The sequence below is a fragment of the Canis lupus genome, chromosome 2 (assembly GCF_011100685.1).
Source record: "Canis lupus familiaris isolate Mischka breed German Shepherd chromosome 2, alternate assembly UU_Cfam_GSD_1.0, whole genome shotgun sequence".
Lineage (NCBI taxonomy): Eukaryota > Metazoa > Chordata > Mammalia > Carnivora > Canidae > Canis > Canis lupus.
The window spans coordinates 56,490,587-56,504,573 of record NC_049223.1 but is presented as its reverse complement, the minus strand read 5'-3'; the positions used below and the strand labels follow the sequence as shown (position 1 = coordinate 56,504,573).

The 13,987-nt window shown below is 40.2% G+C and overlaps 2 protein-coding genes across 6 annotated transcripts in view; one reads left to right on the top strand and one right to left on the bottom strand.

The window, feature by feature from the left end:
* Positions 1-4,927, top strand: part of GFM2 (GTP dependent ribosome recycling factor mitochondrial 2) — a 62,170-nt gene extending 57,243 nt beyond the window's left edge. For all 5 annotated transcript variants that reach the window (XM_038530850.1, XM_038530851.1, XM_038530852.1 and 2 more), the window contains 3 exons: positions 87-202; positions 4,033-4,215; positions 4,613-4,927. In XM_038530850.1, coding sequence (XP_038386778.1) covers positions 87-202; positions 4,033-4,215; positions 4,613-4,750 — 437 coding nt within the window. In that variant the 3' untranslated portion in view covers positions 4,751-4,927. The remainder of the gene's footprint in view (positions 1-86; positions 203-4,032; positions 4,216-4,612) is intronic.
* Positions 4,928-5,017: 90 nt separating this feature from the next.
* Positions 5,018-13,987, bottom strand: part of HEXB (hexosaminidase subunit beta) — a 29,164-nt gene continuing 20,194 nt past the window's right edge. The window contains exons 6-14 of the mRNA XM_038530856.1: positions 13,305-13,406; positions 11,005-11,134; positions 9,488-9,668; positions 8,787-8,873; positions 7,572-7,644; positions 6,729-6,903; positions 5,835-5,925; positions 5,563-5,667; positions 5,018-5,179 (exon numbers count right to left, since the gene is read on the bottom strand). Of these exons, the coding sequence (XP_038386784.1) occupies positions 5,131-5,179; positions 5,563-5,667; positions 5,835-5,925; positions 6,729-6,903; positions 7,572-7,644; positions 8,787-8,873; positions 9,488-9,668; positions 11,005-11,134; positions 13,305-13,406 (993 nt within the window). The 3' untranslated portion in view covers positions 5,018-5,130. The remainder of the gene's footprint in view (positions 5,180-5,562; positions 5,668-5,834; positions 5,926-6,728; positions 6,904-7,571; positions 7,645-8,786; positions 8,874-9,487; positions 9,669-11,004; positions 11,135-13,304; positions 13,407-13,987) is intronic.

Genomic DNA, 13,987 nt, shown 5'->3' with positions numbered 1-13,987 from the left:
TGAACTGGAAACCAGAAGTCCCCTCCCTGTCTTTACTGCTCTTTGCATACTGAGTGCTAACCCAGTTGTTTTTTCCCCTTGCCTAGGACCGTTGCTTGGATCCCCAATTCAAGATGTGGCAATTACTTTACATTCCCTGATAATCCATCCTGGTACCTCCACAACTATGATTTCCGCCTGTGTCTCAAGATGCGTACAAAAGGTATAGAACTGTCCTGTGTTATCCTTTTTGCTTTACGGTGACTCTCCTGACAGCGGTGCACCATTGCTCCACAGGCAGTTGTGCTTCGCATGGCCTTAAACTTGTATTGTTGCTTTTTGAGCCTTAGAGTCAATAAGAGTTTTTTTTACCTTAGAGAGTCTTTGATTTCTTAATCACCAGGGTTATTTTTGAAAGAGGACCTAGGAAATTACTCTTTAACGTGATGGCCAGGAAATATCTTCTGATTTTGACAAAGAGGCAGGTTTCCTTAACTGGCATTTCTGGTTTCCCCATCCCAGACACACAGGTGTTAGAGGTAAGCTTGGTGGTTTGAGTAGGGGATGTTTTGGGGGTCACCTGGGCCCAAGATGAACTATAAAGGACATTAAAGATGTAATGTTGGTTCCAATTCTGGAGTTCCTGTTTGAGTAAGATTACCTTAGTCAAGGATCATTGAAATCAGAGAAGTCTCATTGAAAAAAAAATTCAGGATAAGCACCTAACCTTATGAAAGTATCAAGCAATCTGGTCTTCTTGGAATGTTTACCTCCCTACATGTCCTTGAGCATCTTGCCTCAGTAAGCTACCAGAGCTGAATTAAGCTAAATGGTGACTCCATGCATTCCTCTCAGAGTGGGAAGACTATAGTTTTGTAGGTGACTGATGTGCATTAAAACACTTGCTTTTTAAAACAATTTTCTAAAATTTTAGACTGTGTTTGAGACTTCATTTTCTATAGCTCATTTGAATCCACAATTATAAAAAGTTGATGTAAATACCCTAAGTCCCTGACCTAGGAAGGTGGAATTCATTCATTCATTCATTCATTCATTCATTCATTCATTTATTTATTTATTTATTTATGAAGGTGGAATTTAATGTCTTTCTCTCTTTTTTAAAAAAGATCTTATTTTTTTTATTTGAGAGAGAATGCAAGAATGAGCAAGGGGGAGGAACAGAGGGAGAGGGAGAAGCCGACTCCCCGCTGAGCAGGGAGTCCAGTGTGGGACTTGATTCCACAACCCTGGGATCATGACCTGAGCTGAAGGCAGATGCTTCACTAACTGACCCACCAAGGTGCCCTTAATGTTTCTGTGTGTTCAGGTGTGTAGTGTTTTTTTTTTTAAGATTTTGTTTATTTATTCATAAGAGACACAGAGAGGGGCAGAGACATAGCAGAGGGAGAAGCAGGCTCCGTGCAGGGAGCCTGACGTTGGACTCGATCCCAGGACCCCAGGGTCACGCCCTGAGCCAAAGGCAAACGGTTAACTGATGAGCCACCCAGGCGTTCCCATTCTCCCCCCGCCCCTTTTATTTTAGAGTAGGCTCTATGCCCAGTGTGGAGATCAAGTTCTGAGCTGAGTACCAGAATCTGACATTCAATTGACTGAGCCACCCAAGCACCCCTCAAGTCCATACTTCCTAAGATTTTTTTTATTTAAAAAAACTGTAGGGGATCCCTGGGTGGCACAGCAGTTTGGCGCCTGCCTTTGGCCCAGGGCGTGATCCTGGAGACCTGGGATCGAATCCCGCATCAGGCTCCCGGTGCATGGAGCCTGCTTCTCCCTCTGCCTATGTCTCTGCCTCTCTCTCTTTCTCTCTCTATCATAAATAAATAAAAATTAAAAAAATAAAAATAAAAAAGCTGTACATTCTAAAAGCATTATTTAAATATTGTTTGCTTGGGAGCACCTGGTGGCTCAGTCGGTTGAGTGTCTGCCTTTGGTTCAGGTCATGATCTCAGGGTGCTGAGATCAAGCCCCGTATCGGGCTCCCTGCTCATCAGGGAGTTTGCTGCTCTCTCCCTCTCCCTCTGCCCCTTCCTACTGCTTGTTCTTTCTTTCTCAAATAAATCTTTATTTTCTTTAAATTTTTATTTATTTATGAGAGAGAGAGAGAGAGAGAGAGGGGCAGAGACACAGGCAGAGGGAGAAGCAGGCTCCATGCACCGGGAACCCGACGTGGGATTCGATCCCGGGTCTCCAGGATTGTGCCCTGGGCCAAAGGCAGGCGCTAAACCGCTGCGCCACCCAGGGATCCCTGGAATACAGGAGGAACTAGTAGGGAGGAGACAGTCCGGGACAGAGAAGGGCCTGGGTCTGAACGAGCTTATTGGCAATGGGAATGGAAATCTTACAGCTACTTGGGGAAAGGAAAGTCAGAGATGCACGTCCAGGTGAACTGAAGATTATGAAGTCATCCACAGAGTAGGAAAGCACACAGTAATGTTTGTGAAGGGAAATGATGAGGTCATCTTGGGTTGCTCTGTGACATTTGGACACTGTCGCAAAGCAGGCCAGTGGTGTAAAGGCTGGAGCACTCAGACCGTAGTCTGTGGAGTATAAAGGTTTTTGAGGAAGCTACATAGATGTTTTTGAAACTTAAAAGTATGGTTTTGCCAAGAGAAAGAATGTGAAGAGGCAGCTGAGGACAGATGCTGTGTATCTTAGTAACACAGCATTCAGTCCTTTCCTTGTTGCAGTGCTTTTCCTTTTAATTCTTATCTTGTTCCACTCCGTTTTGTGCCAAAAGATATTTCGTGAAGTGGCAACAAAGCTCTGGATAAGAATTGCAAAAAGAGAGGATTTATAGTTGTTTGCTGATTGATGGTCATTATTTTTAGTATTATTTTCATTCAAGGACTGTTAGATGTATTTTCTATAGTCGAGCCCTTTCAGTTGGCTAGATTTTAAAGCTATGAAGAACTGAACTGATTGTTTTACTATGTGTGTTTTGAAATTTTGATAGAGAATATACTCTTGGTTTTACTCATGCGTCCCATTTTTTTAAAAAAAGATTTTATTTATTTATTCATGAGAGACAGAGAGGCAGAGACCCAGGCAGAGGGAGAAGCAGGCTCCATGCAGGGAGCCTGATGTGGGACTTGATCCCACGTCTCCAGGATCACACCCTAGGCCGAAGGCAGACGCTAAACTGCTGAGCCACCCGGGCTGCCCATGTATCCCATTTTTAATGGTTGGGTGAAGGGCAGGAAAGGAGGTGGTGACAAATCAGGGACGAAAGGGTTCAAGGCCCCAGAACCTTTACTTAACAATACAAGCAGTGATCATGCCCCCTCTAAGGCCTTAGTATTAAGAAGTGAGGGGTGGGTGGTAGAGCGGGAACAGAACGATGAACAGCTAACCGTAAAGGTGAGGGCACATTCTAGAGCCCCAGCTCCCGTATTTAGTTGCCATTGCTTAGTCTCAGTTTATAACATCCCACCTAATAACCAGAGGCTTAGAATTTATAGGAAATGGTTTTGTTACTGTTGAACTCTGGCAGGCTCCAGCAGTAAGGCAGCTTTTAAAATCAGACCCACTGATACTTATGGTCTTTGGAGTGTCCTCCAAAACCCATTACCCAGTTTGTCTGATGTAGCGATAGTCTGAGAGACTGTCTCTCCTGGGGACCCTAATGCCTTCATTTTATCTAGTAACTACTTGCCCTGTGTGCCTCAGTGGCTTTTTTCAGTTTATACATTATTTATGTGCTTTTTCTTCTTGCCTTTGTTGAGAATGTTTGTGTAGTACATTTCTTGATTTGCCCTGACACAGACTATGAGTGGAAAGGGAAAACCATTTTCTTTCATTTTATCTCTGGCCATGTGTTCATAGGTGCTCTATATAACCAAGCTTTACTAAGCACCCCCTGGCCATGTACCTGGTTTATTATCTTTGTAGACAGTGAAAGCAGGCTTATTATGTCTTGTTGCTAGAGCTCTAGGCTTACAAGGACAGGCAAAATTTGTGTTCAAGTGGTTATGAATCTAATGGGAATTTGATTTCTAATTTTAGGAAGGGAGTTTAACACTCTATTAACTTCTTTAGGCTCTGAAGAAAGCTGATAAGCAAGTGTTAGAGCCCCTGATGAATCTCGAGGTGACGGTGCCTGGAGATTACCTCAGCCCTGTGCTAGCAGATCTGGCACAAAGAAGAGGGACCATTCAGGAAATCCAGACTCGTCAGGAAAACAAAATTGTTATTGGATTTGTGCCTTTAGCAGAAATTATGGTAGGTACTCAACGACTGTGAAGTATATATTCTTTTTAATACTGGGGATATTTATGCTGAAAAGTAGACAATCGGGGCTTTAATTTATAGGAGGCAGGTTAGTTAGGTCTTTGGATTTAAATCGTTAAGGAAATCCAAGGGGTAACATCAGCTTGGTGGGATCATTTCCATTCTCCTCAAAGATTGAGCTATATCAAATTGTGGCGCCAGCCTAAATGGCCATTTTTCCCCCTTCCCAGCACTTACCTTACGGAGTGTGGAGACCAGGGAATACACCTGAAGCTTACCCACACTAGATACCTGCCCTCCACAGTATCTCCCTATCAAATAGTTCCTGCCACAGTGGTTAAGCCTCCTGGTTAAATTTGACAACGGTCTTAAATTTTATTTTGATTAGGGTTATTCAACTGTGCTTCGAACGCTTACATCAGGCTCAGCTACTTTTGCCTTAGAACTATCTAATTATCAAGCTATGAATCCTCAAGACCAATCTATACTGCTCAGCCGGCGAAGTGGCTTGACCCAAGTGCTTTAGGTCTTTGGAGAGACACTCGAGAGCACCTACCTACTGCATTTTCTTAAGAAGAATTTTTATTGTTTTACTAAACTGACAGGGGCACTGGAGCTGCACATTCTGCTCTGTATAATAAACTTGGATGTTGAAAGTTATGTACATGAACTGTATTATGTATAAAGTTATTACTATGGAATATGTTCAGTGTCACCATGATATTTTTTTTGAGCTTCTTTAACAAGATGCCAGTCTTCTAAATGTAATATATAATGAGGTAGAGGTTCAATCTTTAAAAAGATATTTTATTTGAAAACTATACGAAATTTTAATTTCCATGATTTCATAATCAAGTTGATTGTAGCGTTTTCTTCTTTGTTTAGGCTCATTTTTTTGTTTTGTATTCAGTGGTTACAATATCCAGTATAAAGAGGTTCTGCAGCTATTCCCCGGCTAGAACAGATAAAGTATGAATTAGGTTTTAGATTGATGTTATGATTGATGTTATAGTTTAAATCAGAATCACTAGCTGTAGCATTCATTAATGAAAAAAGACTGTTAAAGTGGTCAAGATGGAATTAAAAATTACACCAAGGTCAATATCAGGGCACTCAGGTTATGATAGGGTTGTGGCACCAAGCCCCTCATCGGGCTCCCTGCTTCTCCCTCGCTCTTTCTCAAATCAAGTATCTCTTTTCCATATAGGAATAATTACGTTTCCTACAGAAATTACTGATTAATTATAAACTGGAAACTGTTAGAGGCTATACATTTCTATTTATAGAGGAAAAAAAAATCACCCTGGACTTCGTGTCCTTGCTTTGACAAGGTCTTACCTGACCATTCTGCAGCGGTGAACTGTCAGTCTGTTGTAGGCATCCTCTAGGTCTTTGACGTCGCTGTGACTCCACAGTCTCTCACCAATAGCACTTGCCCGGGGCCTGAAAGGTAAACCAACATGTCCACCAAAGCAATTTAAATGCATGTTTTCTTAAGTATCTAAAGTATATGCTTGGGGATATTTCTAGTGCTTCACCACTTGGATGGAGAAGAAGAAAAATAAGGCACTTTAATTTTTAATTCACACATTACCACTTAAATTCCATACCATAATCTTGGAGTGAGGTTAGTTGCATCCACATATTCTCCCCACAGACAAGCTTCTCCACCCATGACAAGTTTTTTCTGTTCTGGAGAACCTACATTAAAATCATTGAATTGGTATGAATGAAATAAGCTGCTCAAAGCTTTTACACAGAGGCAATAACTGATTTCTCATTCTACCTTTATTGTAGGCCAACACTTCTGGGGTCCACAGAACCATGGGAGGTATTCATGGCTTTTCACACAAAAAGGGTAGAAAACTTTATCCCCACAGTGCTTGTTAGCATATTTTTACTTTATTTCAATTTTATGAAAACTTAATCGGGTACTTGTGACAATTAACTCCTGTGATGCACCTTCTGATTCTCAGAAAATACCTTCTGCAGAAAGGTCAATTCCTAACAGACCTACAGTTTTGAAGTATTTTTTAACACTAAAATCCTTCTTCTTGAAGGAAATTTTGTGAAATCTGGTGTAGAAAGCTGGACAAAGCAGAGCTGGTCTTAAGGACAGGGATCTGAGAGCCTAAGGCTCCACCACTCTGTTCCTCTTACTGTCGCCTCCTCGAAGGATGCCTAACTCCTCAGGATCCAAAAACGACACAGCCCGAAACCCATGGAAGTAGACTATAGCCTTGCTTCAGTGTCTTACAGTGGAAAGGCCCATTGAAGGAGATACAAGGTTAATGCAATCCAGAGTCTTTGAACTGTAGGGTGAGTAACAATGCTCATTGGTGGAAAGAGATACTTTTACAAGGTTTAAAATGAACAGGGCCTTCTCTTTTTCTTAAGAAACCAAGAATCAAACATAAAAGTGAGGATAGTGAGTTGGTAATATCCTAGTGGTAAATTAAGGAAGAAAACTAGCCAATCAACGTAATGATGGGTATGTCACTTACCACTAAAATCAAGAGGGTCCACTTTATAGTAACCTTTCCAGTCTTGTCCATAACTAATCCAATCTAAGTACCAAGGAGCAGAAAGGATGACAGGGAAGCCAGCGGCTGTGACTTGAGCTTGTTCCTCACTATACGATTGAAATTTCCATACTTGAACAATCGTGCCTGGCTGAAGCTATTAAAGTTACAAAGGATATGTACGATTAGGGCCAACAATTACAAATGAAAGTTGAAGCCATCGTAGTTATTAGGAAAGTAACCACCTAAGATTCTTGGAAAAAAAAAAAAAATTTTCCCCTTCTGAGTTAGTACTAAACACAATGGTTGTAGGGACTTGAAATTAGAAGTTTCATCAACCCTAAGGTTGGAGATTTCACCTCTGCCTATACAGGACACCAGTTAGGTATAATGGACTAAGGCTTTCTTCCCATCTGTACACTGCTGTTATCCTTACTTGGAAGATGTCGCTAACCCTTCTCTAAGGGTAATAGCGTAACTAGATTTGAAACGGTCAGTTACCCAAAGGAAAGTAAAAAGCGTGTTTGTTGACAATTTAAAACTACCTTTGTAGCTATAAAGACTCCTTCATTCTTGTTTGTTCTGCCCTTGTGAAAAAAGAATTTACTTCAAAGTACTCTGATTTGTGACATAATGTGATGGTGGGGGGAGGAACGTGGGAGAGGGTGGAAGGGAGAGATGTAAAGGTGGCACTAATCTCAGTCTACAGAAAGTTTAAAAGGTAAGCTAACTTCCCTGTAATGTTGAGGACAACTTTGCTTCCTTCCAAGATGTTAATAAGTCTCTCTTATTATCAGAATCAAAAGCAGTCTTCATACTTCTCACCTTCACATGATCATCAAAAACTTCTTGCCAGACTATGGCTCCCTTGTTTACAGTTGAAGCAATATCCAAAACCCTACCGTTGGGGGGGAAAAAAGTTATTTCAGAGCATGAGCTTAACAATGTTTAAAGTTTTCTATAAAGGATTGTCATGTTGGCAGGCCTTTCACTGCAGCACAGCTTTATAGCAGAACCTGAAGTTGGGGTTCCTTCTTTCAAGCACATGGTGCAGAATGTCACACAGCAGAGGACTTAAAAATCATGTGCTGAAGGAATGGGCCAATAATTAGCACGTCCCAAAGTGGGGAAGACATGGCAACTCACAGCGTAGTATATAAACCACAATCTCTGGTAATTTCATGGCTATCTTAGAAGAAACTGATTTAGCCTGTGATGTCAACTACGTAACATTCAACGATTGCTGACAATTCAAAAATACTTCCTGGTATTTAGACAATGCCAATTATTCTGCAGGATTAGAAAATTAGAATGTACCACACAAAGAGCAAAACAGGAAAAGGCTGGAATCTGAGCTGCCTTGATTCAAGAGTTGGCAAACGATAGCCCACAGCCTGATTTTGTATGGCTTATCAGCGAGGAATGGTTTTCACACTTGTAAATATTGTTTAAAAAACAAGAATGGGGCCCACGAAGCCTATGAAAGATTTTACTCTCTGGGCCTTTAACGAAAAAGCTTACTGATTACTAATCTAGAGCAGTGCCCAGTTTCGGCAATGATCAAGACATCCTATCTCACGCTTTCCAGCATGGGAGCCAGTAGCCTCATCCAGCTGTTGAACACATGAAATGTGGCTGATCTAAGTCCCTGAATTACAGCCCGTGCAGCTGCGCCTATCCTACTGGACATCACAGGAAGTAAAAGAAATGTTCCTGGAGTTGACCAAAGGGAACGAATTCTACAGGTTGGACGGTGATAAAGACTTCACAGGGAAGCCAGGGCTTCGCACTGAAATCTCTGAGCAGCTGAGCGCTACCCTCCGACACTTCCTGCAAGCCTTAGTCATCATTGCATTGCTTCAAAGAAAGCCGTGGATACTATTTTCTTTTGATGATTTTTCACTGACACTGTGTATAACAAAGTATAACAGTATCTACACTTTGACAAGGAGTGGAGAGAAAACGAAACAACTACTACAGCTAAAAGTTTTACAAAAGGCACAGATCAAATAAAATAGAAGTTGGCTTACAAAAACTTACTTCTGAACATAGAAAGATTCTAGTTTTTTATAATCTTCACCAAAGCCTTTCCACTTCATGAAATCTCTGATTTCTGGATTGGACTCCCTTCAACAAAAACAGTGATTACAATTGCATTAGAATTTGATAAACCCAGTCTCTGTCAAGCAGCACACATCCCTACCTTTATTTGTGCAAATTTAAAACTTAAAGTTTTGAGCCTAAAAACTTTATTATGAGGGATGCCTGAGTGGCTCAGTTGGTTAAGCATCTGCCTTCCGCTCAGGTCTGGATCTCAGGGTCCTGGGATTGAGTTCCACATTGAGCTCCTTGCTCACAGGGAACCTGCTTCTCCCTCTCTTCCCTGCTCACGCTCGCTTTCTCAAATCAATAATCTTAAAAGAGAATAACTTCTTTATGGGTTATCCTAGTTTGCTATTTCATGCCTCTCTTCTCCATCTAAGGCTATTGGCAAAGAGCATTTTTACTTCTTTTTAATTCTCCCCCGCTTAATCATCGCCCTTCACTGTAGTCTTCAATCTCCACTGTCTCTCACATCTTGATTCTCCTTCCTAAAAGCTTGTACTCTCGAGTTATCTTACTAACTTAAAACCTTGCAAGCAGAGATCTTTCCCCACATCTTCCCTTTTCATGTGGAGACCTCAAATACCTACTTCAAATGCAATGGTTAAAAAAATAAGGATTTTAAAGAACTGTCATACCAACATTTAAATTCCACTTCGTCTCCTCCCAAGTGAATGAACTGATCTGGAAACACTGCACTAACTTCTTTGAAAAGCTGAGACAGGAAGGAGTAAGTTGAATTCAGAATAGGGTTTATGGGTCCAAAGGTCTCAGACTGCTTATGTCCATTGTAACATGGAGTCAGGAGGTTTTTCTGACCTAGAAGAAGTAGTATTTTAATCACGAAGACAAGGCTTTGCACATGATTATACTATTTTATTTTTAAGCTGTGAGTTTATACAGAAAAAAATAAGCACATTTACTAGGAGTTACCTTGGTAAATTCCTCCAAGTAAGATGATGGAACTGATTCTTGAGTTCTATCCCCTGTGCCTGTTTCCTTTTCCATCATTCTATTTTATCTACTTCAAATATCTCAAATATTAATAACTCCCAAATCTCCAGCTCACCCAAACCCTTTTTCTTGAGCTTCAATCTGTATTTCAGATTCCCTGCTCGACACTCTTTTTTTATTTTTTATTTTTAAATTTACCTATTTTTTTTTTTTTTTGACACTTTTAGATACTCCAGCTGCACTTCAAATGCCGTCTAACAAAAGCTAAATTCTCTGTTGAGTAAGTTCCTAGGGTAGCTGCTCCTGCTCCTTCCCTGGAACTTTCCGTCCTTCTCCACACAGCTGGTCAGTTGCCAAGTTCCATGGACCACACACCCAGAATGTCTCTCAGTTCCGTACATTATTTTCCATTCCCATTATCGCCATTCTGGTCTAGGACTTCAGGTTCTTTCCACTTCCAGTCTGTCACCTCTTCCTCACATAGGTTTTCCCGGAGTGTGGTTCCCATCATGTGATGATTCTCCTCTAACTTTCACTTGTTTCCATGTGTCCTGATGGAGCCCACCTTCCTCACCCAAGGCCCCCCCTCCCTCTACATGTATTTCATCAGATTTATCTCCCATGTCTGCCCTCAGTATTATCTGAATGAATATAAAGCTAGCATTTATAATTGTTATTTAACCCTCAACAAAATACATGACAGTTACTACATTTTAGATATGGGGAAACTGAGATGAGACATTCTTTAACATGCTCAGGGCCATTCAGGTTATAAAAGGCAGAAACAGGATTCAAAGCCAGGTTCTGTGGCTCCAGTGCCAGTTCCTAACCACCCTCTAGTGCTTACTATTTGCTGCGCTTACACTCCAACTTCTGCCTTTCCTCATGATATTCCCTTTACCAGAAACATAAATGTATTTTTTAATCCCTCAAAAGCATTTTAAGTGTCCTTCTCATCCATGAAACCATTTCTTAAAATCACTTAGCATGTTCTACTTGTAATTCTTCCTCTAGCCCTTGTTGTCATACTTTAGGCAGCGCCTAGCTTAAAGTACCTTGCTCACAATAATTATTCAATTCCATCTGTCAACAGTGCTACTTTTGTGCAAACCACACTTATGAACAAAATGAATAAACACCAGCTCATAAAAGATGGAGGACCTCAGGTACTCATTCTTTGCAACTTGCAGACACTCCTTACCTTTTCCCCAAGACTGTGTATGTCCAGGGCTGTCAAATTCTGGTATGACTCGAATCCCTCGTAATCGGGCATATTCAATTACTGTATGGACGTCAGTTGGTGTATAAACGTGAGACAAAGAATAGCTTCCCTATAAAAGCCATATTTATTAAAATATATGGGGTGGATCTGTCCAGGATACTCTCAACAGTTGTATTTGCACAATGATACCGGAACAAGTCATTTTTCTAGTATCACAATGTATTAAATAGTCCTATGTGATGTTGGAGGAGTCAGTTTTAAAATTTTTTCTTTAATCCCCACATTTTATTTACTTATTCATTCATTCAAGCCCAGTGGCGCAGTGGTTTGGCGCCGCCTGCAGCCTGGGGCGTGATCCTGGAGACCCGGGATCAAGTCCCACGTCGGGCTCCCTGCATGGAGCCCGCTTCTCCCCGCTGCCTGGGTCTCTGCCTCTCTCTTTCTCTGTGCCTCTATGAATAAATAAATAAAATCTTAAAAAAAACACTTAATCATTCATGCATTCATGAGTAAGCTCTGTGCCCAGTGTGGGCTCAAACTCATGCACTCAAGAGTCCCATGCTCTACTGACTGAGCCAGCCAGGCACCTGGAGGACTCATTTAAACTATTTACCATATCTTATCAGTAGGCTCAGCACACTGTGGGTTATTTCTGGATTTACTAATGGAACTATCTCTACTAGCTCCTCTTGTTTCAGGAACATTTACCGTCATGCTATTTCAACCTCGTAACCATACAACAAAAGAGAAATAAAATGTTTGACTTCCAAAGTCAAATCTGTGAAAACTGAATACACTGCCTTGTCCGTTTTAGAATGAAAATTCACACACTATGACAGAGTTGGGCTGTCACCTTTCAAAGTCATTTTAATTATTATCAGCTTTAAAAATTCCCTCAGACATGCTCTGATAAGTGGCTTTTTTTTAAAAAAATCATTTCTCTCAATCCCTTTATAATGAGTATGGGTTGTGACTAAAGATAAAGGTCAATTAAAGGTGTTACTGTAGCACCTTTAAGATATAAATAAATATTACATACAATTTATAAGCTATATCTTAAGTTATACATAAATATAAATGCTCAACTCCTAAAAAGTAGTATTGTCCCATGCACCCCATCAAATTTATATCCAAGCAAGATCAGATCTACTTACTTAGAGTAAATATTAGAGATAGAAGAACACGTTAACGGACAGTATGGAAATGTCATCGGCAAAACTCAGACTTTGGGAACTAGACAAATGATTTAGTTTAACAAAAATAACAAATTATCAAGAAAAAAAAAAAAGATGGGCAGGGAGGACACCCATAGATCAAAAGACAATTAATGGACATATTAACTGACCACAGTATATGTAACTCATTTGCATCCTATTGCAAATAAAATTTTTTTCATTAAGAAAAGGTAAAGGCACTTGGGGAAATGTAAATAACTGTTGGCTAGCTAGATTGTTAATTTCTCAGCTGCAATAATATGGGGTTTTTGTTTTAACAAAAACATACCTTTTTTTACAAATGAGATATGGTGTGTGGGATTTCCTTAAAAGTAATGGTGGCAAGGGAGGATGAGTACAGGTGATACAAGATTGGCCAAGTACTGATTACTGAAGTTATGTGGCAAGAACATGGAAGTCATTATCTACTTCTGCATATGTGTGAGATTTTGTGTAATAAAAAGCAAGTGCAAACAGGAGTACTACTAACATTTCAACCTATACTACATAACACTGGAGAAAGCGTCGGAATTGTGACCAGAGGACAACACACAGAGTCCCTTCCTAACTGCAACTCTGGATGGGAAGGTCAGTTACCAAGCAAGATGACACCAAGGCTTGCTCCCACCTCCAAGGGTTTCATAATAGACTTAATTTGAACACTTATGAGACAGCCATTATTTTCTAAGGAGCTCTCATCTCTAAAATTCTCTATGTAGTTTTTCAGAGAGAAAACATCGTTTACAGAATCTAGTACAACTGCAGACTACGTGATAAAAATACTCAACCCTACATTAGTTATATGTGCTTCAGGTCTCTTACATTAAGTTTTTTAAAGTTATTTGTGTAACTACTAGAGATTATTTTCATTCATAATAACAATTATAGTAAGTTTTATGGATGGATCTAAATTGGTAAGCCACGGCCTACTAAAAAAGCTTTTAAACCACAAACATGTAACTTTTATACTTTAATTCTATCCATAAGTAAGACTTAAGCTAAAAACTTCCAAAGAAACCATACAAACATTTTTGTAGACAGAGTACAATAACATGAATTACTCACTTTGTTGCTTAACTCAGGAAAAGTGACACTCTGATAAGGGAAAGACTGGTCATCGACTATGTGCCAGTGGAGAACATTAAACTTATTAAAAGCCATGGCATCCTGCAAGCAAACATATATAAAAAATTATATATCACAGATACGATACCCATACAATTTCAATTTACTTACCTGTATTCAGGATTGTTTCCAGTGTGTCTACTTCCTTTTAAATTCTTTTCAGCAAAGCAAGAATGCAAAAGAAATTTCAATTATCTTTTTTTTTTTTTTAAGATTTTATTTATTTGAGGGAGAGAGAGAGCATGAGTGGAAGGCAGAGGGAAAGGGAGGAGACTCCCCGCTGAGCAGGGCGCCCAGTGCTGGGCTCGATCCCAGGACACGGAGATCATGACCTAAGCAGAAGGTAGACATGTAACCAACTGAGCCACCGACGTGCCCCAAGTTACTTATCTGTACTTCATGCAGCATATCACTTTTCAAAAAGCCTATTCAGCATTTGTATTTAATTCTAAACAGGGAGCTAGAGCTTTGTTCTGTGAGAAGGTAGCATTCTTGTACATTCCAAATATTTCAGGGTTGGCCAAGAATGGAAAGGAGTTCTTGGCTGCTATCATATTTGGGAATGGAGCAGGGGAAACAATGGAGGTATTGAAGCACCAGGATTTATAATCCCTACAGAAAAA